This window comes from Giraffa tippelskirchi, chromosome 7 (genome assembly GCF_054371585.1).
Source record: "Giraffa tippelskirchi isolate mGirTip1 chromosome 7, T2T-mGirTip1v1.2.pri, whole genome shotgun sequence".
In the NCBI taxonomy this organism is placed as follows: domain Eukaryota; kingdom Metazoa; phylum Chordata; class Mammalia; order Artiodactyla; family Giraffidae; genus Giraffa; species Giraffa tippelskirchi.
The window spans coordinates 159,468,171-159,493,977 of NC_137281.1; the positions used below are offsets into that span (position 1 = coordinate 159,468,171).

Below are 25,807 nucleotides of genomic sequence, written 5' to 3' on the forward strand. Positions count from 1 at the left end.
ATGAAAATGTAAATTAGTGCAGCCGCAAGGAAAACAGTATGGAGGTTCCTGAAAACATTAAAAATGTGCTTTAAATTAAAATTTTAAATTAATTAAAATTTAAAATTAATTTTAAGTTAATTAAAAATTGCTGTACCATGTGCTTCAGCAGTTCTCGTTCTGGAAAGCTGAGTAAATGGAAACACTGACCTGAAGAAAAGAGATCTGCATCACCGTGTTCATTGCAGCATTACTAGTCAAGATATGGGAACAATCTAAGTGTCCATGAAATCTTGCTATTCGAGATGGCATGGATGGGCTTTGAGGGCATTATGCTAAGTAAACTGAGTCTCACAGAGAAAGACAAATATCCTATGATCTCCCTTATATGAGGAATCTAAAAAATAAAATTAACAAAGTTCATAGATACAGAGAACAGATTGGTAGTTGCCTGAGGCTGAGACTAGAGGTGGACAGATTGGTAGAGGGAGTTAGAAGGTGCAAACATCGGTTATAAAATAAATAAGTTGCAGGAATGTCACACAGAGCATGGCAGCTACAGTTCATAATAATACTGTATTGCACGTTTGAAATTTGCTAACAAAGTAAAACTTAAAAGTTCTTATCACAAGGAAACAATTCTGTAGCTGTGTATGGTGATGGATGTTAATTAGACTTATTGTGATGATCATTTTGCAGTATATACAAATATCAGATTATTATGTTATATGCCTGAAATTAATATGATGTTGTATGTCAACTACATTGAGTTGGCCAAAAAGTTCCTTCTGTTTTTTAAATCAGAAATAAAAGACACATTTTTCGTTTTCACCAAGAACTTTATTGAACAGTGTATTCACCATTTTGTTCCACTACCTTCTGCCAGTTTTCAGGCAACTTCATAATTCCATCTTCTCAAAACTTTTTATTTTTTTCAGCAAAGAACTGTTTCAGGTGTCTTTTACAGTCTCCCAGGGAATTGAAATTTTTTCCATTAAGATAATTTCGTAAAACCCAAAATAAATGGAAATCTGAAAGTAGAATGTCTGGTGAATATGGCGGAGGAATCAGAGCTACTCAGCCAAGCTGTAACAATTTTTGCCTGTTCATCAAACAAACATGTGGTCTTGCACGGTCTTGATGGAAGACTGTGCGTTTTCTGTTGGCTAATTCCGGATGCTTTTTGTCGAGTGCAGTTTTTAGTTGGTCTAATTGGGAGCAGTACTTGTTAGAATTAATCATTAGGCTTTCCGGGAACAGCTCATAATAGAGGACTCCTTTCCAGTCCCAGCATATACACAACATCACCCTCTTTGGATGAAGACTGGCCTTTGGTGTGGTTGGTGGTGGTACATTTCACCTGCCCCACAAACTATCATTCCACACTATTGTACAGTATCTACTTTTCATCACCTGTCACAATTTGTTTTAAAAATGGAGCATTTTCCTTACATGTAAGTAGAGAAGTGCATCAGAAATCCAGTCAGGAAGACTTTTTTCTGCTCAATTTATGTGGAACCCAAACATCAAAATGATTAACATACCACAGTGGTATAAATGGTTTTCAGCACCTGGTTTAGATACTTTGAGTATGTCGGCTGACTCCTGCATGATATAACATAGATTGTTCTCAATGGATGTCTCAGTGTCATCGCTGTCAACTTCAACAGGTCTGCGTGACCGTGAGCACCGGCCAGTGAGAAATCTCCAGCACGTAACTTCGCAAACCACTTTTGACTCATTTGATCAGTCACAGCACCTTCATAGCTGCTTTTATTTTTTTTTTTGCATTTCGGTTGTATCTTTTTATCTTTCTAGAAATAATAAAGCATGGTATTCTGAAAATGTTGCTCTTTTTCTTCTATCTTCAGTATAGATAACTACACAAAAAATCTAATAACTACATCTAATAACTACACAAAAATTCACCAGTTTTGATTTTTTTTTTTTTAATGCACACTGATATGACAGCTGTCACAATACAACCTAACAAAATTGTTTTGAATGAAGTTAAAGAGAATTAAGCACTACTAGGGCCATCTTAACGAAAAAAACTGAATGAACCTTTTGGCTAACCCAGTACCTCAGCTTTTAAAAATGGGCTTTTATCTTAAAGCAGACGATGTTTTCAAAGAAATGTCATCTTCAGTTCTTGCAATAAAATGGAGACTTGAAGCATTTCTTGAGGTCATGTGACATGTCAGCTGACCAGCAGTTTGGGTGTGGTTAGGCTTCAGACAGACGCCCCATTAGAGCGTTCGGACGGTGAACACAGGAACGCCAGCGTCCTGTTTCTAACCTGTGTAAATGTGCACGTGTGCATATAACATCACCTTCTTGGTACATGCTTACTCTTAACAGATGTAATTTGTCTCTAATTCATATCCCCAGGGTATGAATGAATGCTGGTCGTATTTGTTTTAAATTGAATATCTAATTTTTAAAATGGTTGTTCTTAGGTTAGGATTGTATCGTGAAGCAGAGAAACAGTTTAAATCAGCCCTGAAGCAGCAGGAAATGGTAGATACATTTCTCTACTTGGCAAAAGTAAGTATTCTTAAATTGAGTGGAATTTGTCCTCTCTGGATAAATGTTTAAATTCTGACCAGCGCATGGGTCGAGTTGCCAGTTTCTTTAAGAACGGTTGACAAGTTAATGTGTTCAGACTTAACTTTTTTTTTTTTAACGGTAAGGGAGAAGGTGAGAACATACGGAGGATAACCATCTCAGGAAAAATCGGTTACCATGAAAAGTAAGACAGCCCCTTTGAAATATTGCCCATTAGATTGGAAGAACATGCTACAGGCTTACTATCCCCAGGGGTCACAAGCCCCAGAGAGGCGTTTTTCTACAATACATTTGTTTCCCATGTCAGCAGACTATAGAGAACAGGATTGTTTTTATGTAGGCCCTTCACTTTTTGGCTCTGCCATTATAACAAAAACAGTATTTCCCCTTTATTGAGCACCTACTCAGTGTAAGGTATTTTATCAAGTCTGTTCCACATGTAATTTAATTAAACTTTCTTAGCAACACCGCAAAGCGGATTTTAACATTTCCTTTGTATTGTTAAGGAAAAGGGGACTTACAAGAGGATAAGTGAGGATTTTCAGTCTCATTTGCCTATTAAGAGCCAGCATCCAAACCCAGGGGGCTTCCCTGGTGGCTCAGCAACAAAGAATCTGCCTGTCACTGCCGGAGACTCAGGAGATGCGGTTCAGTCCCTGGGTCTGGAAGATCCCCTGGAGATAGAAATGGCAACCCACTCCAGTATTCTTGCCATGAAAACTCCGTGAACAGAGGAGCCTGGCGGGCTCTAGTCCATGGCATCACAAGAGTCCGACACAACTGAGTGGCTAAACAACAAGAGTTCAAACCCAGGACTTTGTGATTCTAGAGCCGCCTGAGCGCCACCCACAGCCACAGCAGAAGTGAAGGACCACCTAGAATTTTCAACATTGGAATAAGCAACTTCTTTACCCTCACCAAGGCTACTTTAAAAGAAGCATTTGATGAAATGGTGGTTAGGACATCATCTTGTATTAATATATCTTTAAGAATTTCTTAAATTTAAAGTGTTGTAAAGGAGGCTGAAAAAAAGATGAGATAGAAAAGGAAGTGCTACTATTTTCTAAATATGGTATTAATGTTAGCATACTAACAGAATCAAATGGAACTTCTGCCATATAAACTTACTGTGCTAACTTAGTATGTTTATAGTGGTTTTTAAAAAATGTTTGAAACTATCTGATATCTAAGTGTCTTTATACGTATATATGTTAAATTCTAAAGAGGTTTCTAAACATTCACAGTAAAGTTTTTTGACAGCTTGAAATTATAATTCAGGTTACAGTATTTGACTATTATCTTCTTAATTGATAATCACTTGCCATGTGGTTAAAAATGTACTTTTTATTTTAACTATTGTTAAATACATGGTTTGATTATTTTTTCATAAATTGATTTGCTTAACTCTGATGTTGCCTATTTGACTATATAGGGTTACAATTTACTTGTTTTTTTTTAATATGTGAAGGAATTATTACTCAGTAATAGAGACCAAGCAGATTTTAAGAACCATATTATTTCTTATAATTTAAGCTTGTTAATTTAAAAATTATTAAATATTTTATATTACTTCACATATGGAATTATATTATTTATTATATTTAAAAAAGCAATTCAGAAGCGTGTAAGGTGAAAATTGAAGTTTTCATCCATGCCCTTTCCTCTAGTCTCGTTCTTTATTAATAAACACTGCAGGCAGTTTTGTGTGTTTCCATTTGGGCCACTTCAAAGCATAGTCTAAATGTTTAGGAGGAAACGGAGGATCCAAGATCATGAAGAAAAAGAATGTCATAATCTTACGTTTCTATGCATAAAGCTATAATTCTGGTTTTAGAAATTCCTAACAAGTTATGTTTTATCCGCGCTGAATGTTCTAACTGCTAATTAAGTGGTGGAAACTGTTAAGTGGGAGTATGGAGTGCTAACCCTCCCAACCCCCTGACCCTCCACCCCACACATCTGGTTCCCTTCTGCTTCTCAGGTCCTTCTCCCCAGCCACCCTCTGCAGAGGCTCCCCCAGCTGCTCCTTCTCAGACTTTCCCCGGGGCATGCCCTCTTTCTCCAGCATCTTCACAATCAGCCTCACAGTTGGTCCTTCGTGCCCGCCTGTAGACACACTTATGTCTGGTCCATCCTAAAAAAGATTTTCCCTTGATCCTCTCTGTTTTAAAAATTAATTAATTTATTTTAATTGGAGGATAATTACTTTACAGCATGTGATAGTTTTTGCCATACATCAACATGCTTTCTCTTCTAGTTACTGTCTAGTCTGTGTGACAAGTAGTAAGCCCACAATAAGTGTTTGCTGAAGGAATAAATGAGTAAATGTGTCACATATAGCATGAGGAGATAAAACTATAACATCATTATTGGAAATTAATCCTACACATTTCTGAAAAATGTTTGCCATAATATCTAGGAGATAATTTGTTACTAAGCAGTAATTTTAAATTTGTCATAATAAGTATCTTGGTTTTAGGTTTACATCTCATTGGATCAACCCGTGACTGCTTTAAATCTTTTCAAACAAGGCTTAGACAAGTTTCCAGGAGAGGTGACCCTACTTTGTGGAATTGCCAGGATCTATGAGGTAAGGTTCCTATCTTTTAAAAAGTTGATATAAAATTGAGGTTATATGCTACTTAAGTAAGGTCATAGTCCCTTGGGGTCTTATAAAATGTAACAGTTTATAAAATTATGATTGTTGGCCAGTGATTTACCAACAGAATAAGAGATTCTAGTGTATACATTAAACAAACTCAAGTTTTTATGATGAAGTATTTGGAACATACAGAAGGGAATGGAGAATGGTATGAGATAGGAAGTTAAAGTAGCTCTTCCCTCTGCATCGTTGGTTGGCGCAGCACATTTGCTGATCCTTCGCTCAGGTCTGTCATGTCAAGCAGCAAGTTTTTTTCTGTGTATATGGTAGATATGTTTTGGGGTTTTCTATTCTGTTCTGTTGGTCTGCTTGTCTATCCTTATACCAATATTATACCATCTTAACTCCTGTAGCTTTATTATACTTACTCTTTAGTAGGGCGCTTTGTTCATCTACATTAGGAATGTCTTGGCTATTTTGGACTTTTGCTTATTCTAATAAATTTTAGAGCCATTTTTGTCAAATTTCATGAAAAGCCCCATTGAGTTGTTCTCCCTGCTGCCTAATTAAGGTAGCTTCATAATAATTCTTGATATCAGGTTGGGAAAATTCTACCACCTGTTCTTCACAGTTGGTTATTCTTGGCCCTTTGCTCTTCCATATTAAAAAACCCTGTTGGATATTGGAGGAACTGGTTGTCCAGCCTCTGTTGGTTTCAGTCAGTGCACTGACTCTAGCAGCTGAAACTGTCTGGAGCATTCTGAAAATTGATGATGTGGTAAACACTCGGTGGTCTGGTTAACTCTGGCTGACGGGCACCATCACGGCCCCTAACAGTGCAGCTGGAGTGGAAGAGCACCTTGGCATTCCTTGTCGTTTGGAAGATTGTTTCTTTTATGAAAATTTCTGGGCCTGGTCTTCCAGTTGGCGTTTGCTTGAAATTGTATTGACACAGTTTAATGAAAATATTAAATATATGGTTTCAAAAAGCAGGTTTAAAAACAAAACAACAAAAAAACCCTTTTGGCATGTGGACTGGAGTTGCATTGAATATAAGAATGATGTGGGTGGAGGCTCTGCCTTTCTTCCCACTGGGGATCATGATATAATTCTCCATTTACTTAGGTCTTTTGTTGTTGTTGTCTGTCAATGAATATCTTGTAATTATCTTCACAAGTGTTTTGTTGAGAGTCCCCCAAACCACTGTGAGGTTCAGTGATTTGTTAGATCTCAGGACTCGGCACACAGTTGTACTCATAGCCATGATTTTTTGTAGCAAAAGGATACAAAGGAAAATAAGTAAAGGGAAAAAGCGTGTGGGGCAAAGTTCAGGGGAAACCAGACACTGGCTTTCAAGGGTTCCCTTCCCCCACTCCCGACCCCTGGTGGAGTCACAGAGGACACATCTGATTCTTCCTGCAAGTTGTGGCAACATGTGTGAAGCGCTGTCTGCCAGGGAAGCTCATCAGAGACCCAGCCGGTATCCATCACATAAGAAGGCTGAGCGCTGCGGAACTGATGCTTTCGAACTGCAGTGCTGGAGAAGACTCGAGAGTCCCTTGGACTGCAAGGGGATCAAACCAGTCAATCTTAAAGGAAATCAGTCCTGAATATTCACTAGAAGGGCTGATACTGAAGGTCCACCTGATGCGAAGACCTGACTCACTGGAAAAGACCCTGATGCTGGGAAAGATTAAGGGCAGGAGGAGAAGGGGATGACAGATGATGAGATGGTAGGATGGCATCACTGACTCCACGGACAGAGTTTGAGCAAACTCCGGGAGATGGTGAAAAACAGGGAAGCCTGGTGTGCTGCAGTTCTTGGGGTCTCAGAGAGTCGGACACGACTTAGCAGCTGAACAACAACAACAATCTATTACTGGGGGCTGGCCATAGAGGCACCATCTGCCTATCACGTACCAGGATCCTAGACTCCGAGAAGGGAAGCAGGTGTTCACACACCACATGCACTGCACTTGGTTTGCACAGTTCCGGTGTAGTGAGCCAGCTATCACTTGGGGAAAGTTTTGTATCGGTATAGGGCACTAGGGGGCTTACCAGGTGGCGCCAGTGGTAAAGAATCCGTGTGCCAGTGCAGGAGATGTAAGGGATGCGGGTTCGATCCCTGGGTCGGGAAGATCCCATGGAGGAGGGCATGACGACCCAGTCCAGCGTTCTTGCCTGGAGGATCCCATGGACTGAGGAGCCTGGTGGGCTGTAGTCCATAGGGTCACAAAGAGTCAGACACAACTGAAGTGACTTAGCACTTGCGCACGCACACGCACAGGGCACTAGCCAAGTTCTGAGTTCCTCACCAAGGGCCAGCCTTTCAAGCAGGCCTTTCTGAGAGCGGCAGTCCCAGGCCTACTGTGTTAACTCTTTTCTGCACAGATGTATTTGTAGCTAAATTGTGAATGAACTGCTTTTTTTTTCTCTTGTGTTTTCTATGGTCATTTCTGGTGAGTGGGAATGTATTAATTTAAGTTGATTTGATACTAAAACTTGGCTAAATAGTCTTTTTAATAACTTATCATAGATTCTCTTTGATTTTCTAAGTAAATAAAACAATCATCATCTGCGAATGTAGACAGTTTTATCTCTTAATTTCAATTATTTTACTTAAAAAAAACTTACTATTTAGGACTTCCAATACAGTGTTGAACAGAAGCATCTTTGTTCTCTTTTAAATTCCTTGAAATGCTGGGTATGATCTTTTAAAATAATTTTGTTGGAAAAAAGAATGGAAAGTGTTAATAGTTGCCATACCTGGATAGTAGTGTGTGGATGGTTTTTATTTTATTTTCCAGATTTTCTGTAATCAACATGTATTACTTTTAGTATGAAACAGCAAATATTATCCTTAAATTGTTTAGAAATATCTTCTCCTTGTGAAATGTAATTTTGATAAGCATATAAATAGAAACTTTGACCATTCTGTAAAAATGCAATATCAGTATCTCTGTGTCTTTAGTTGTGTGACCTTAAATTGAACATGAACAAAATTTTGACCAAGAAGCTTAGGAGGGAAATAGAATAGAATCCATTTTGAAAGCTGTGAAGTGCACAGTGGTGACTGTCTCGATGCGGTTGGGGTTGTCTCTGCCTTGTTTCCTTCTGCCCTTCTCAGGTGGGAACTGCTGTTGGAAGGATTCCTTCCACGCTCCCGTTGCAGTGATCGTTGCTATGGCTGGGACAGGGAGCGGGCCTGGAGTGGGTCCTTTTCATCAGCCTCCTCCTTCCTTCCCCTGCTCTGGGTCTGGCCAGGACTTGGAGGAGCACACTGTTTTGTAAGGCTGACAGGGGAAGGCTTTGTGAGAAAAAGTAGAATCTGAATTTTTACTCGAAGAAAGAAGCGAAGAGAGAACATCCTGGTTTTGAGGGCGTCGTGTGCAAATAGGGTGACCTAGGGCTGAGCAGAGACTTGGAACAGCTGGATGCAGCGTCTCCCCTTGAATTCACGTGGTTAATTTCACTTACGGCAAAGTTTGCCTTACGGAGATTTCCACTGTGTTCCTTTCCTCTTTGTGTGCAGTGGACTGAGGGTTAATTAGTCAAGTTTGGTTCTTAGCCTTGGGGCTTACACAGCATCTGCCTGTAGGGATTTTGTAGGTATATGTTACTTTTCGCTGGAGAGATTCTTTTCCTTTGTGTTCTTTTTATTTTTATCACTTTCATTTTGATCTTGTTTCTTTTAAATGAACATGTTGTGCTGCCTATTATTTGTTGCTTGTTCTATACAGAACCTTGTTTAAAATGATTTATCCTTGCTAAATTTATTTGGTTGTGGTTTTACTTCTTCTCGGGGACTTGTTATTCATTTGAAAGGCAGGCCTTTATTTGAACTATTCTGTGGTAAAAGGTTCAAATAAAGGCCTGCCTTGCTTCCCTGGTGGCTCAGATGGTAAAGAATCCGCCTGCAATGCAGGTGACCTGGGTTCAAACCCTGGGTTGGGAAGATCCCTGGAGAAGGGAAAGGCGACCCACTCCAGTATTCGTGCCTAGAGAGTCCCCATGGACAGAGGAGCCTGGCGGGCTACAGTCCAAGGAGTAGCAAAGAGTTGGACACAAGCTAAGCACAGCACGCTGCAAATGTTAAAAGGTGTTTGAAACTGAGTAATTGCCCTAGGAAATATTGTTCTCATGGTCCTTGAACTTGACTGTGTGTGGAAATGACTTTGGGAGTGTTTGAGAGTGAGGCCCATCTTCCGCCTCCTGAATCACATGTCCTGGAAAGTGGGATACAGGCTTTCGTCTGCTGGGCAAGCTCACTAGGTGATTCTGATATATAACAGAGTTTGAGAATCATAGCAAGATTCACTTCCCTAAGTTATTTACAGTTTTGTTTTAAATAACTAAAACTCTAATCAGTGTTAAATTAATTCTGTGGATTAGTTAAAAAATAACTACTGTAAAAATCACTTAAATGATACCAGGGTTGTTTGTATACTTGAAGTGAAGCTTGTATGTTTGAAGATATTATTTTAAATCTACATTAATAAAATTTATTCTCGAGCTACTACAGGCAGTTCTGATGCTGGAATAGATTGAAGAAAGGACAGAATTAGAATCTGCGTGTATTCATACATATGAAACTTTATTTGATAAAGACTGTCTATTAAACCAACTGGTTCACTGGATTGTTTAATAGCTTCAAAATAGAGCCGGCTGAGCAATGCTTCCTTATACTGAAAGAACACATTGCTGGGACTTCCCTGGTGGTCTGGTGGCTAAGACTTCACGCTCCCAACACAGGGGGCCTGTGTTTGATCCCTGGTCAGGGAACTAGATCCCACATGCCTCAACTGAAGAGTTCAGATGCGGCAACCAAAGATCCTGCATGCTACAATGAAGACCTAGGGCAGCCACATAAATAAATGCTGGAAAAAAAAAAGGAACCCATTGCCACCAGGTGACTCAAAGATTTAAAACCATGAATGTTCCAGAAGAAAATACAGATGAATTATTTATATAAACTTAGATTGGGGAAGACCTTTCTAAACATGATTCTAATGCAGAAAGCCATAATAGAAAAAATTGATCAATATGAGAACATAAAGGTTAAATTTTCTATACTGTAAAAATGAAAATACGAATAAAAGCAAACCCTAACAAAACAGGTAAAAATATCAAACAGGGAACATATTTGCCATACCTGGGACAGAAGAAAAGACTACTTTCACTCTCTTCACTTTATATGTTGCTCAGAATTGCTGGGTTTCAGGTGGTTTATAGATTGATGGGAGAATTACACAGCGACACATAAGTGTGCTTATCCACACTTGTAAATTCTCATTTTGGTCAGGAATGTAAACAACTGCAGTAGGTATTTCCTCAGAGCACTGGTGGGGGTCAAACCAGGGAATGGCCCTTGTCCTTGCAGCCTCCACAGGGACTGGCCCCTCTCCATGCAAGTAGTCGCTGCAGAGCTGAGACAGCAGCCAAACTCCCGCTGCAGTCCGGCCACACCGCCGCCCTTTCGTCCTGGTGCTGGTTGACGCACATCTGGAAGGACTCAAGCAAGCCACCTGTGCTTTCCCTCTGAAGGGAATGTTCATAAACACGTGGCCTTCCTGCGTTGTGAGCGGAAGTCCGCGTCAGCTCACGTTCATTGTGTCAGGAAGGAGAAAGCAGGCAGTGCCCAGGGACCCTGGGGCCACAGCTGTGTCTGCAGCTCTCCTGAGCCCAGAGGGCGGCTTCCCACCCAAGCCCCTCACACACAGAAACCAAGGTGAGGCCAAGAGATGGGATAACAAAACCGACAAAAGGCATGAATCTGCAGTTCGAAGGAAAAGAAATGTGTAGTGTGTTGAGTGTCTAACCTCAATGATAATTAAGGAAATGAAAATTGAAACAACAGTGTCACTCCTTACTTAGTCAGGTTAACAAAGATGACTGTTTCATGGCATTTAAGATTGTCAAGGGTGCAGAGAAACGAACAAACATGCAGAGGAACATTATTGCTGGGAGCATACCCTGGTACAGCCCATTTGAAGGCTATTTGCAGTTACTTATGAGATTTTTAAATGTGCATTTAAGTTTATTTAATATCAGCACGTATTTTATAATAACAACTTTGAAATACTTCATATAAGTTTGTCAAAGACACGTTGTGTGTGTTCAGTTGCTAAGTCGTGTCCAGTGCTTTTGCATCCCCACCAAATGTAGCCCGCCAGGCTCCTCTGTCTGTGGGATTTTCCAGGCAAGGGTACTGGAGTGGGTTGCCACGTCCTTCTCCAGGAGATCTTCCCAACCCAGGGACTGAACCCTCATCTCCTGCATTGGCAGGCATATATTCATCACCACTGAGCCGGTGGAGAAGCCCCAAAGACATGTTCGTTTCAATCTAAAATTCCTAGAGATTACGTAAGTTAAGTCCATGACCATCAATCAAGTATGCAAACATTGTAAGGCATTTTTAAAAACTGAAGTATAGTTGTTTACAGTACTGTCTTAACTTCAGGTATGCAAAGTGGAAACAGACTTACAGACATAGGAGACAGACTTAATGGTCACCAGAGGGAAGAGGGAGTGGGCTGGGGGGACAAGTTAGGAGTATGAGGTTAACAGATAAAAACCTCTAAGGTAACTTTATAGAACCGAAAGCCTTGAAAGACTGACCACTCAGTCTGGAGTCTTCTTTGAGTTGGACGTTACCACCTGTGGCAGACTGAATTTTCTGCCTCCCTACCCCTGCCCATTCTTACCTTGAAGCCCCGACCCCCTGTGTGAGGGTGTCTAGAGACAGGGCCTTTGGGAGATAATTAGGGTTAGATGAGCTCATGAGGGTGGGCCCTCGTGATGGGATTAGTGCCCCTATAAGGCAAGACACCATTCCCTCCCTGCAAGTAGGTTCATCAGTACCATTTTTCTGGATTCCATATATATGCATTAATATATGAGATTTGTTTTTCTCTTTCTGACTTACTTCACTCTGTATAACAGGCTCTAGGTTTATCCACCTCACTAGAAGTGACTCAAACTTGTTCTTTTTTATGCTGAGTAATACTCCATTGTATGTGTATATATATATATACACACACACACATACCGCAGATGTAGAGAATGGGCTTGTGGACACAGTGGGGAGGGAGAGAGTGGGATGAACGGGAAGTGGCATCAACATTTATACACTACCATGTGTAAAACGGGTAGCTGGTGAGAGGTTGCTGTATGCCACAGGAAGCCCAGCCTGAGGCTCTGTGATGGCCTAGAGGGCTGGGATGAGGGGAGGGGTGGAAGGTTTGGGACGGAGGGGACAGCCATTTCATTATGGCTGATTCGTGTTGCCGTATGGCAGAAACCAACACAGCATGGTAAATGTTTTTAAACAGACACCAGAGAGCACTTGAGCGCTTTCTCGCTGTCTCTCTCTCTCCCTCACGCAAGGACACAGCGAGAAAGTGGCCCTCTATAGCCAGGAAGAAAGTCCTCACTGAGACTCTGTGATGTCAGCCCTATGACATGGACTTCAGGCCTCCAGAACTGTGAGAACATAAACTTCTGTTGTTTAAGCCACTCAGTCTATGGTCTTTTGTTACGGCAGCCTGAGGAGATGAATACACCAAGTTTGGCTCCTGTAACACTGAATGAAGCCTTGCACTGTGGAGTGCTGCTGTTATCTGAATGTCCTCTTTGGAAAAATACCTATTCAGGTCTTCTGTCTATTCTTTAATTGGGTTATTTATTTTTTGATATTGCGTTATATGAGCTGTTTATATAGTTTGGATACTAACCATTTATCAGTCACATAATTTGCATGTTTTCACTCATTCATTAGGTTGTTTTCATTCTGTCAGTGGTTTTCTTTGCTGTGCAGAAGCTTTTAACTCTATTTAGGCCCCATTTGCTTATTTTTGCTTTTATTTCCTTTGCTTTAGGAGACAGATCCAGAGAAAGTTGCGATATGATGTATGTCAGAGAGTGTTCTGCCTGTGTTTTCTTCTAGGAGTTTTATGGTTTCTGGTCTTACATTTTGGTCTTTAATCCATTTGAGTTGCAGCTGGCAGGGGCTGCTCGTCATCGCCGTGCACAGGCTCCTCACGTGGTGGCTTCTCTTGCCGTGGAGCGCAGGCTCCTCACGTGGTGGCTTCTCTTGCCGTGGAGTGCAGGCTCCTCACGTGGTGGCTTCTCTTGCCGTGGAGCGCAGGCTCCTCACGTGGTGGCTTCTCTTGCCGTGGAGCACAGGCTCGTCACGTGGTGGCTTCTCTTGCCGTGGAGCTCAGGCTCCTCATGTGATGGCTTCTCTTGTCCTGGAGCACAGGCTCCTCATGTGGTGGCTTCTCTTGCCGTGGAGCACAGGCTCCTCACGTGACAGCTTCTCTTGTCCTGGAGCACAGGCTCCTCACGTGGTGGCTTCTCTTGCCGTGGAGCACAGGCTCGTCACGTGGTGGCTTCTCTTGCCGTGGAGCACAGGCTCCTCACGTGACGGCTTCTCTTGTCCTGGAGCACAGACTCCTCACGTGGTGGCTTCTCTTGTCCTGGAGCACAGACTCCTCACGTGGTGGCTTCTCTTGCCGTGGAGCACAGACTCCTCAAATGGTGGCTTCTCCTGTTGTGGAGCGCAGGCTCCTCACGTGGTGGCTTCTCTTGCCGTGGAGCACAGGCTCCTCACGTGACGGCTTCTCTTGTCGTGGAGCACAGACTCCTCAAATGGTGGCTTCTCCTGTCGTGGAGCACAGGCTCCTCACGTGGTGGCTTCTCTTGTCGTGGAGCACAGACTCCTCAAATGGTGGCTTCTCCTGTCGTGGAGCACAGACTCCTCACGTGACGGCTTCTCTTGCTGTGGAGCACAGGCTGCTCACGTGGGCTCAGTAGTTGTGGCACACAGGCTTAGTTGCCCTGAGGCATGTGAAATCTTCCCAGCCCAGGGATGGACCCCCTGTCCTTTGTATAAGTAGGCAAATTCTTAACCGCTGGACCACCAGTGGTTAAGTCCTTGACTTTATTTTTGAATATAGTGTGAGAAAATTTTCCAGTTTCATTCTTTTACATGTAGTGGACCAGGTATTGAAGACACTGTCTTTTCTCCATTGTATATTCTTGCCTCCTTAGTGGTTGATTAATTGAGCATAATAAGTATGTGATTTTATTTCTGGGCTCTCTGTTCCATTGATCTATTACTATATGTCTCTTTTTGTGCCAGCACCATACTGTTTTGATTATTGTAGTTTTGTGTTGCAGTCTGAAGTCAGGAAACATGATTCCGCCAGCTCCTTCTTCTTTCTTCAGATTGTTTTGACTATTCAGGGCCTTTCTTGTCTCCATACAAATTTTAAAATTATTTGTTCCAGTTTTGTGAAAAATGCCATTGCTATTTTGACAGAGATTGAATCGAATCTGTAGATTGCCTTGGGTAGTATAGTCATTTTAACTACATTTATTCTTTGAATCTAAGAATATGCTGTATCTTTCCACCTGTTTGTGTTGTCTTCAATCTTAAAGTTTTCCAAGTATAGGTCTTTTACCTCTTTTGGTAGGTTTATTCCTAGTATTTTGTTCTTTTTTATGCAATAGTAAGTGGGATGTTTCCTTAATTTCTCTTTCTGATAGTTTGTTGTTAGTGCATAGAAATGCAACAAATTTCTATGTATTACTTTTGTATTCTGAAGTGTTACCAACTTCATCGATGAGCTCCAGTAGTTTTCTGGTGGTATCTTTAGGAATTTCTACGTATAATATCATGTCATCTGTAAACAGTGATAGTGTTACTTCTTCCTTTCCAATTTGGATTCCTTTTCTTTCTTTTTCTTGTCTGGTTGCTGTGCCTAGGACTTCCAATACTAAGTTGAATAAAAGTGGTGAGAGTGGGCCTCCTTGTCTTATTCCTGATCTTAGAGAAAATGCAAAAAATCCTCAACAAAATATTAACTAACTGAATCCAACAGTACATTAAAAGGATCATACACCATCATCAAGCGGGATTTATCTCTGGGATGCAAGGATTTTTCAGTATTTGCAAATAAATCAGTGTGATGTCCACATGTACAAATTGAAGAATAAAAACCATATCTCAATAGATGCAGAAAAGCTTTTGAGAAAATTCAACATCCATTTATGATAAGAATTCCCCAGAAAGAGGTCATAGAGGGATCATACCTCAACATAATAAAGTCCACATATGACAGACCCACAGCTAACATCAGACTTAATGACGAAAAGCTGAAAGGCCTTCCTCTAAGACAAGAAGTGTTCACGTGCTTGTCTTCCTACCAGATGTAACCTCCTTGAGGATAGTGCAGCCGTCTTTCTGTGTCCAAGGGGGACTGGTTCCAGGATCCCCCTTGGTTGTCAAGATCTGTGGGCACTCCAGTCCCTTATATAATGTGGCAGGGTACTTGCATATCACCTACCCACATCTATCTGTGTACTTTATTTATTTAAAATGTTTATCTGTCTGTGTTGAGTGTTAGTCACTTCATGTGGGATCTTTCATTGCCGTGCGCGGGTTCTCTTGTTACAGCACATGGACGTTGTTGCTCCACAGCCTGTGGGGTCTTAGTTCCCCAGCCAGAACTTGAACCTGCACTCCTTGCCTTGCAGGGAGGGTTCGTAACCCCTGGACCTCCAGGAAGTCCCCGTGTATGTGCTTTAAATCACCTCTAGACCGCTTATAATACCTAATGCAATACAAATGTGATGTGAATAGCTGGAGATGCAAAGTAACTGGTATATAAATAATTTCCACTGCAGCAAACTCAAGTTTTGCTTTTGGGGAACTTTCTGGAATTTTTTTCTAGATATTTTTGATCCGTGGCTCACCGAACTCATGAGTGCGAAACTACAGATGGGGGATGGGTGGTGAGTGTAATTTTATCTTTTGTTCACATTGTGTCCCCAGGGCCTAGAACAGAGTCTGGCTGTGGTAGGCTCTTAATAAACATTGCATTGGAAAAAATACTGAGTTGAATAAAATAATGTAGACCAGTCATCATCATAACAATTTCTTGTTGAATATTAATACAGTATTGCTCTTCCCTCTTGATGGAGAATAGGAAATGAACAATATTTCGTCAGCCACTGAATACTACAAAGAGGTTTTGAAACAAGACAATACTCATGTGGAAGCCATCGCGTGCATTGGGAGCAACCACTTCTACTCGGATCAGCCAGAAGTAGCTCTCCGGTTTTACAGGTGCACTTTACGTCCAATTTGTAGAACTGCTTTCCTGTGATACAGTGATGCAAAAGTGCTAAAGACGCAGTGAAGACGCAGGGAAATAGCGTGTGGGCCATGTCTATATGAGACTAAACATTCAAGCTCCCAGATATTTTATGACTATTAAGGCTATTTTTAAATAATTTGGAAATGTAGAAGTATTTAGCATCTTGCAGAAACACACCTGGATAAATGCCTATTTTTAACACCATGTCGGTGTATGTGAATTGGCCGTTTTGTCATCAACCAATAACAACTTAACAGTTACTAGAAGCTTCCACATCACTGCCTCCATTAATACCACTGTACATAGTGTCAAGACCTTAGAGGTAAAATAATAATGTGATTGGTAAAGAGCAGTGGACCCCAGGCTCTAAAGTTCTAATGAGGACCTTAAAACAGAATCCCAGTTCTGTGAAGTATTGTTAACTCTCGTTCACATATGTTTTCAAAATCTAAATAAGTTATTTTCGCTGGTTCTTTGAGCACATACTTATTTTATCCTATAGATGGTTTCTGAGATTAATTTTTAAATTATGATTTCCTCTTTAGCCCTTTGGTAATATACAGGGAGATAATTGGCAGCTCACAGGAGTTCTTTCTGAGTATATGTTGGAGCATAAACAATAACAATGTGAATGCCAGCCTGTGCACACACAACTGTCTCTACTCCCCTACCCCCAGCGCGGGTCATGGGTTACTCAGGGCAGCTGGGTGACTTTCACATGCTTGTCTGAACTCTCTCATCCTTTGGGATTAATGATGCATAGAAGCAAAATAGGGTTCTTGGGCTGCAGCGTGAAAGCTAAATGGGGAACGTTGGGATCCCCCGACAGTCTTGTCTTCCTGAGTAGAAGCTTCCTGGCGGTCACTGGATGCAGCTGAACCACACAACACAAATAACCAAAAGCAGACTCCAGCTCAACCGAAAACTCAGGAGGCTAAACAAAGGCCTCGAACTTGGTTACAAGGTCTTAGAAATTTCCCTTCCGAGCCCCAAAGTTGCATGAGGCCAAAGTGTGTAGGGGTTTTACTTTATGTGACTATTTATTTATTACTTTGATACTCTAGCAAAGCTTTTTGGGGGAAAAAAAAGTTACATAAGTTATTTCTGATTTTGCCTCTGGATACATTTCTCCCAACTAGTACCGTTACAAAAGACCTGCTTTTGAATTTGTCTTAAAATCTCTTCTATTTTCTGTGATACTGTCTGTTCTTTGGAGGGTATTAAAAATGGATAAAGTGAATTCATTTCTAACCTTGTAATATGTCAATATCCGTAAAGCTGATCTGACACCAGAGTGTGTGTGCTCTTTTCACAAAGGCGACTCCTGCAGATGGGTGTTTACAACTGCCAGCTTTTTAACAACCTGGGGCTGTGTTGCTTCTACGCCCAGCAGTACGATATGACGCTGACCTCGTTTGAACGTGCCCTTTCTCTGGCTGAAAACGAAGAAGAGGCAGCTGACGTCTGGTACAACTTGGGACACGTCGCTGTGGTACGCGGTTTCCCTCATGTAGTTTCTGTTCTAGAGAAGGTAGCCACACGTTAGTTTTGAAGACATTTTCACGGACTGGAAGTCCAGGTGTGGTGACAGTCCTTGTCCCAATGTAGAGATTGCTGGGAGCCACCCAACCTCGGTTTACATCCCCCAGGTTAATCCCCTTACGTACAAGTCACACCCGACTCCTGTGTGGGTGCACGTCGTTTTCTCTGCGGTGGCAGGAGAGATGTGTCTGGGGCGGGGAGGTCGGAGGCGGCGGGAGGAAGTGGCCAGATTTGTGGGTGCAGTTTGCACTCTTCTCTTGCAGGGAATAGGGGACACGAACCTGGCCCACCAGTGCTTCCGGCTGGCGCTGGTGAGCAATAACCACCACGCGGAGGCCTACAACGACCTGGCCGTACTGGAGATGCGGAGGGGCCGCGTGGAGCAGGTTAGCCAGCCCCGCGGGCCGCGGGCAGCCCGCCCTCTAATGGGAACAGCTGTCGCATGCAGCCGTTTTCACACGTGACAGCTTCAGAATGAGCTCTGGGGTCTGACTGCCTGGGGTTTGAGTCCCAGTATTGGCAGCGTGACCTTGGACAAGTCACTTAACGCTTCAGTGTCCAAAGCAGAACGCTCGAGTTTATTAGGGCAAAACTGCACCTCCCCCAATCTGTCCTGTCATCGTGAACCGTTCCACTGTTCACAGCCCCCCGTCTGCCACCCCGCTGCTCAGGCCCACATCTTAGGACCCCCAACACACATCCTAGGACTACCCCCCCCGGAAACTTCTCTTTTCCAACTGCCCCTTCCCCGCCACCCCGTGTCTCTAGTGAACCCCGTCAGTGCCACGCACACAGCCTCCACTCTCTGCCCCTTGCCCCCTTCTCCCGGCTGCTGTCATCTCCCGCCTGGATGAGCACAGGAGTCTCCTAGGTATGGTCTTTGTTTCTACTTCCATCAGTAAGGAAATGCAGCCTGTAATGTATTTTCCTCAGGACAGCCTTAAGGGTATCTTTTAAAAACAAGATGATTTCATCACTGCTTTGCTTAGCATCCTCCAAAGGCTCTTCCCTGCATTCGGAATATGTCAGTAGTTTGAACTTCAAACCTTGGCCTTCAGGGCCCCACATATCTGGCCTCTGGGACCCCCGCAGACCACGCTCTGGCACCAGTCCTTCCCCTCCGGCCTTCAGATGCGTGAGCTGCTGGCTGCGGGCGGGCCCGTTCCTGCTGTGGGGCCTTTGGACTAGACTCCTTTCAGATCCCACAGGGACCCTTTTCATTTTACTGTGCGGGTCTTAGCTTAATTACCACCTCTTCAGAAAGACCCGCTTGACCGTCAGTCTAAAGGAACCCTCAGGATCATCTCCTAGTATTTTTTCCTTCACAGTACTTGCCATTTTATCAGATATTTTCAGTCTTTGTGTGTGGAATGTAGAATGCTAGCTGTGTGAGAGCAGGGACCTTCTCTGTCTTCTAACTGCCGTATTTTCAACACCAGAACCATCGCGTGACACTGGGGAGGTGCTTAGTGTGGGTGGAATGAGCGGATGATAAACAGGATAGAGTCATCGCAGCAGCTGAGCTGAAGGGGTTCTGGGGACGGTGGCCGCCTGTGCATGTAAAGTGCTTGGAATAGTAAAGTCACACGATAGATGCTTAATAAATTATATTTTGTTGTTATCATTTACCTAACGGGGAGTTTAAAATGCTAAATACACTCATACCATATTAATGACAATCAAGATGAATAGCTGTTACATTCGCTGTATTAGAGATGACAGAACAGACTAGAGGAGGGTAAGTAACTCACCAAGGCCACAGACCTGGCGCACAGCACGCCAGGACGTGAACCTGCAGCCCGGTCTCCGAAGCATGTTGCCAAACCTGAGAAAACAAGCAAAGAGACATCAGTGGATGCTGCCTTTGTTTCACAAAATTTTCCCAAAGTGAATAAAATGGATATGTATTTTGTAAACAAAAGCTAACTGCTCCAAAGTGGGGACTTGTTCTGTCGTGGAACTTTGTACCCATTTGAAGCAAGCACTTTTTATGATTTTTTCTGTTTCCATGTTGGTGATTTTCTTTCCCTCCTACTTATTGTAGTTTCTCTGGTATGCAATTGATTTGAAATGTTTTGGTGAAAGGTTTCAGTATTATTAAAAATTATACTTCAGTTCTGCTGGAGAAGGAAATGGCCACCCACTCCAGTATTCTTGCCTGGAAAATTCCATGGACAGAGGAGCCTGGCGGGCTATGGTCCTTGGGGTTGCAAAGAGTTGGACATGACTGAGCACATACACACATACTTCAATTAAAAGAAAATAGCAAATCATAAAATTAATATCTACCATCTTACATAAACTATTATCTTCCTTTTAAAAAAAAGATTTAAGAATTTGTCCTCAGGGTCACGCATAGAACTTTAGCTGCAAGTTGAGAGGCTGTTTTGGCAGCTGAGGCATGCTGAGTTTGTGGTCTTAACAATGCGAGTACAGGCGACTCAGGTCAGTCAGCGGTCTCTACAGCAAGTGATCCTTGGAGCCTGTAGGCGACAGCATGGTGTGAGTTTTGCCTTTTGAGTGCTGCGGAGCACGGAAGGCTCGCCGCTTTCAGCTGCCATCAGCTGTCATCTTCAGGTCAGCCGTGTGATGAGTGCTCGCTCATTGTCGTCCAGCACAGAGCGTGGCGGTCTGCATTTGCAGTGGCTCTCTGATGCCTTTGGGTGTTGCATTAGAGAAGGTAGTTGAAAGCCTACGAAATCAATCAACAGCACAAAAACCAGGTTGATAAGACTTTTTTTTTAGCATTGAGAGGACTGTATTTTGAGTTGTACATCATATTGAAACATAAACTATAAGAACAGTGGTTCTCACATAACTTTTCAATTCTGTTATTTTCCCCATATTTTGAAGCATCCTATTATTAATATAATTTTGGCAACATATAAGTAGTTAATTCTCTATCTGTAAATTGTATTTCATATGATAGTTGTATATCTGTAAATTGTATTTCAGAGAAATTCATCCATATTTATCACAGGGTCATGTTTTTAAAGTCCTTTCCTGGGTAAAGTATTCTTTTACCAAAAAAAAAAAATCACCAGTATAGTGCTAATATGTGCTCATATGCCTTTGGTCTCTCTTTCATTTTTTTTCTTTTCTAAACAGGCAAAAGCACTCTTACAAACGGCATCATCTTTAGCACCCCATATGTACGAGCCGCATTTTAACTTTGCGACAATTTCTGAAAAGGTATCCTCTCTCTTTATCCATTTATCATCTGACCTGTTTTCTTCTTGTGTGTGTGTGTTTTCTTCTTTGTTTTTAAAAATTGTGCAGATAAATAAGTACATTCTAACCATAGCTTCCTGAGAGAAATGTTTTTTAAATACTTGATTATTATGTACACATATGTCTTCATTTTAAGGGAACGTTTAATACACTTTAAGTATATTTATCACTGAATATTAGCTAAGCTTAATGCCATTATGGATTGCAGAAGAATTATTTTATGTTTTAAAAGATGACATTTAATCATTGAAAAACTGCTCATTAACTCCTGGTTTGGGAGGATTTAGTAATTAGTGTTTATTACAGGGAAATCCTGTATACCATTTGTAGATCATATAGTCACCAAGTCTAGCATGATGCTGTAAAATTAGGGATGTTAGTGAAAGCTGTTGTAGCAATGAGCAATATAGGAAAGAAGCAACTGTTGATACTGTGTTACAAGTCAGTTAACATCCAAGAGCTAAAAGAAATCGTGTGTCCTTTTACAATAAGAAGAAAGAAAGAAATGTCATCCAGGCCCCGCGCGGCGCCTACGCACTGAGTGACCTTTCCGAGTCTGCGGTTCTGAGTTGGGGCTTCCTGAGCCTCTTGGTCCTTGGCCGAGATGCTTCAGAGTCTTATTAAGAAAGTTTGGATCCCCATGAAACCCTGCTGTACCCAAGTTTACCAGGAGATTTGGATAGGAACGGGGTTAATGGCCTACATCGTTTATAAAATCGGGAGTGCTGATAAAAGAAGTAAAGCCTTGAAAGCTTCCAGCCCCGCACCGGCTCCTGGTCACCATTAACCAGCTTTCCGCGGATGGGACGCTGGCCTGGCTGTGCTGCGGGAACGTGGGGCCCTGTGTTGACGTGTCGCGGTGCCGCTGCCCTCGGGCATGAGTAAACGTACCTGTGAGACCCCCCCCCAAAAAAAGAAAGAAATGTCATCTAATAACTTATTTGCAAAACTTCCTTTAACATGGAAGATGAGTTTTGAGGATAAGGAAATGGCTACAAATGTTTGCTGGTGTGAAGACTCTTCCTTTATAGACCCAAAAAGTTATAAAAATCATTTTTCATAACATGAATGTGAGCTCATTCACTCTCTTTTCTGTTTTGAAGACAAAATATGCTATTTTTCATAAATTGTCATTTTTGGCTGCTTGTTAAGTGCTGGTCACTGTTCCAGGCACTTTCCACACCTCTAATTCTCTCAACAGCCCTGCAATGTAGGTAACCCGTACCTTCCCTACGCATTTTTTCATACAATTGGTGTTCCATTTGTTGAACTTGTATGAACAACTGCTACATACCAGGCGCTGTTGTAGGCACAGAAGATGTTAGTAGTGAATAAATCAGGCAGAAACTTCTACCTCATGCAGCTTACGTTCTAATGGAAGCCAAGGCTTCGGAACTTAAAAGACTTCCCTGGAGCTCCATGGCAGTGGCAGATTCAGAATTTACACCCAGCTCCCACATGTTTCCCAATGCCCTGTGCTGCCCCTTGGGCTTCCCTGGGGGCTCAGACGGTAAAGAATCTGCCTGCGCTGCAGGAGACCCTGGTTTGATCCCGGGGTCGGGAAGATCCCCTGGAGGAGGGAATGGCTACCCACTCCAGTATTCTTGCCTGGAGAATCCCACGGACAGAGGAGCCTGGTGGGCTGCAGTCCATGGGGTCGCACAGAGTCAGACACGGTTGAGCAACTAAGCATGCACGTACATGCTGCCAGCTGGTTAAACCACAAAGAGGCCTTGGTTACTTTCTTTCAGGAGTGTTAGTAAATTTTAATGATATATAATGCAAATGGAATATTTCTGTTAGCAAAAGTCTATACTTCCATAAGAGAAAATACTATGTTAAAAAGAAATGCTATGATTTAAAAAAGAAAAGACAAGTTTTTAGTTCATATGTTTGTTACGAAAAACCTCCCAGAAGTGACTGATGTGTATTGTGTGTGTGTGTGTGTGTGCGCACACTGCAGCGCTCTCTCTTTTTAGAAGTGTATACATGAATCAAGATACATTCAGATGGATTCAGATACTATATGTGTTTTTCTTTGGGACTGGATTTTAACAAAAAGTTTATTGAAAATCAAAGATACCCTTTATGAATTTTAAAAACCTGATATCTTCCTAACATTACTATGTTAGCAACCTTTTAAAAGCTCCCAGAGCATGTTATTATATCTTAAAATACAATAGTTTTTACTTAAGTTTCCTGTCTTAAGAGACACTACCCCAACCAAAACATATTGTCTGTGGCAAATTACAGACTGAACTGAGTTGGCTGTTTTAGCATGCAGATGTCAATTTATTTTTATGAGACTATAAGTGACAGGAAAAGAAAACAGGTTTATGAGTTCATAACTAGACAACTGTAATGGAGCAGAAATTATTTACATGATTGGTTATTTTTCTCATACTTTTTCAAGATTGAATTGTAATCTAGGTGAAAAAATTTTTATATCGAAGTAACACAGTCAAGCTTGAGAAGGAAATGGCAACCCACTCCAGTATTCTTGCCTGGAGAATTCCAGGGACGGCGGAGCCTGGTGGGCTGCCGTCTATGGGGTCGCACAGAGTCGGACACGACTGAAGCGACTTAGCAGCAGCAGCAGCAGCAACACAGTCAAGCAATTTACCTTGGGTTGTTACGTTTTGCAGATACTATGGTTTTTTTTTTAATTCATTTCTTACTTTTTCTGGTTCTCATTCTGTGGTCTTATTCTGGTCTGCTATTCCTTACAGATTGGGGATCTACAGAGGAGTTATGCTGCTGCTCAGAAGTCCGAAGCAGCATTTCCGGATCACGTGGACACTCAACACTTAATTAAGCAGTTAAAGCAGCATTTTGCTATGCTCTGATTTTTCCTCAGTTAAATATATTCATATATATGTGTATATATATATATATGTATGTATGTATTTAGGGAAGAAGTAGTATTTTATATATATTTGTAATACAAACTTGTGCTTGATATTAGTGAAAGTGATGTAAGGGGATTTAAACCAGAATGTTTAAAACTGTATAATAATAACTTTACAAGATAATATCATAAAAGACAAGATTTAATCATTTGTAAGCAGATTGTGAACTCTCCCACAGTATATGGTAGATGTTTGTTTACAATGTTTACAAAACATTTTCGTGAATTTCTTCAAATTCTTAAAAATACACATTGTTATTGTCCTTTAGTTGGCCATTAGCTAGCATGTAGCGTAAGAGGTGTGAAATCTGCCTTTAAAGTTGTACTTTTATGGCTAAAAATTATATACTTACCCTTGGTTCAGACTTTAGAAATTAAAAGGTTGTATCTAAAACTATTTTTATGAAATGCTTTGTGAGACATTCTACATTTTCTTATATATTATGCTTTAAATAAATGTGTATAAAACACCATCCTTCTGTTACTTTTCATGAGTTTTTGTTTCGGTCATCTCAGATGAAACAAGTTTTCCAGAAGTCCAGAAATGAAGTCTTAGAAATCAAGTCATTATTCTAATTTAGTTTTAAATGATGTACTGTCAGTTCTGCGTTTTCCTGAGAAACTGTTTATGGAATATCATGTTGTCAGTCTAAGAATATCAGGATTAGGGGTGGCGTCCTAAGCCCCAGTTCGCATGTGGTCAGCCCTGAGAAGGGGACCCCAGCACCGTGAGGAGGAGAATCCTAGGAAGCTCTGCTCTCCGGCGTTGAGTGGAACTCTCCTTCACGGGTTCTCACAGGGAAGTGCGTTCAAGGGCTGGGCCACTCACGTCCTGGTTTGGGCTTTGGGATCTGTCCATGGTACTTCTCATTCTTTTAACTTTGTGAAAACCATTTCACGGGTATTTGTTTCCGTTCCGATGATATAAATTGTACTGCTTAGCTGATGGAACACAAAACGTGTGAATGCAGAGAATAGGTTGTTAGAGGCTGGAAGTAACTTCAGGGAATGTGTCACTGAATCACACCACAGGACCGAGGAGGAGGCCAGGCCCCCAGTCACACGTGACCCTGCCCTTCGGCTGAAACCTCCCCTGCTTCTCCATGAGAGGCTACTGCTTATTTGGCTCACGAGAAATTCCTCAAGCACTATCAGATTTCCTAACACTGGATTCAGTATTTAGGTTCAAATTTTATATTGTGAATTGTTTTCTTAGTTAATTTAAAATAAGAGCTAGTAACAGTGGCTAGCGTTTACCAAGGATGGTGTGTGTACCGAACACTCCTCAAGCACTGGGTAAGGAGTGACGTTGCATCCCCGTTGCAGTCCTGTGAAATGCTGTTATTCCCGTTTTTCTTGTGACAAAAATGAAGCACAGAGCAATCAGATAACTTGCCCAAGTTGTCAAGCTCAGTAAGTGACAGAGCTGGGATTCAAATGCACATTTACTCTAGTGTTTAAGAACACATACCTGGGAGCCAGGTGCACATTATTTATAAGGAAATGGGTATAAGGTGGACCACCAGCTTGTGTGTGGCCTCTGAGTATGTGTTTTAACTACTGTGTCAAATCTCTTAGTGTCTCTTATGTAAATAAAGCTATCAAATAAATGAATTGTTAAATGCATTAGTAAAATTGAATAATAAGGGAATATTAACCACTGTGATGAACAGTATTGCATAGGAGCCTGGAATGGTAGGTCCATGAATCAAGGTAAATGGGATGTTATCAAGCAGGAGATGGTGAGAATAAACATTGACATCTTAGGAATCCGTGAACTAAAATGGACAGGAATGGGCAAATTTAATTCAGATG

General features: G+C 41.7%; 1 protein-coding gene and 1 pseudogene across 5 annotated transcripts in view; both read left to right on the plus strand.

Annotated features, from left to right (window-relative positions):
- TTC8 (tetratricopeptide repeat domain 8) overlaps nt 1-23,964 on the plus strand; it is a 59,052-nt gene extending 35,088 nt beyond the window's left edge. For all 4 annotated transcript variants that reach the window (XM_081510390.1, XM_081510392.1, XM_081510391.1 and 1 more), the window contains 7 exons: nt 2,439-2,526; nt 5,027-5,137; nt 16,141-16,280; nt 17,629-17,803; nt 18,117-18,239; nt 20,962-21,045; nt 23,814-23,964. In XM_081510390.1, coding sequence (XP_081366516.1) covers nt 2,439-2,526; nt 5,027-5,137; nt 16,141-16,280; nt 17,629-17,803; nt 18,117-18,239; nt 20,962-21,045; nt 23,814-23,930 — 838 coding nt within the window. In that variant the 3' untranslated portion in view covers nt 23,931-23,964. The remainder of the gene's footprint in view (nt 1-2,438; nt 2,527-5,026; nt 5,138-16,140; nt 16,281-17,628; nt 17,804-18,116; nt 18,240-20,961; nt 21,046-23,813) is intronic.
- On the plus strand, nt 21,613-22,007 carry LOC145513580 (ATP synthase F(0) complex subunit j, mitochondrial pseudogene; annotated as a pseudogene). Its single transcript, XR_014059537.1, has one exon. The product of XR_014059537.1 is annotated as an ATP synthase F(0) complex subunit j, mitochondrial pseudogene (transcript).
- Nucleotides 23,965-25,807: the final 1,843 nt, after the last annotated feature.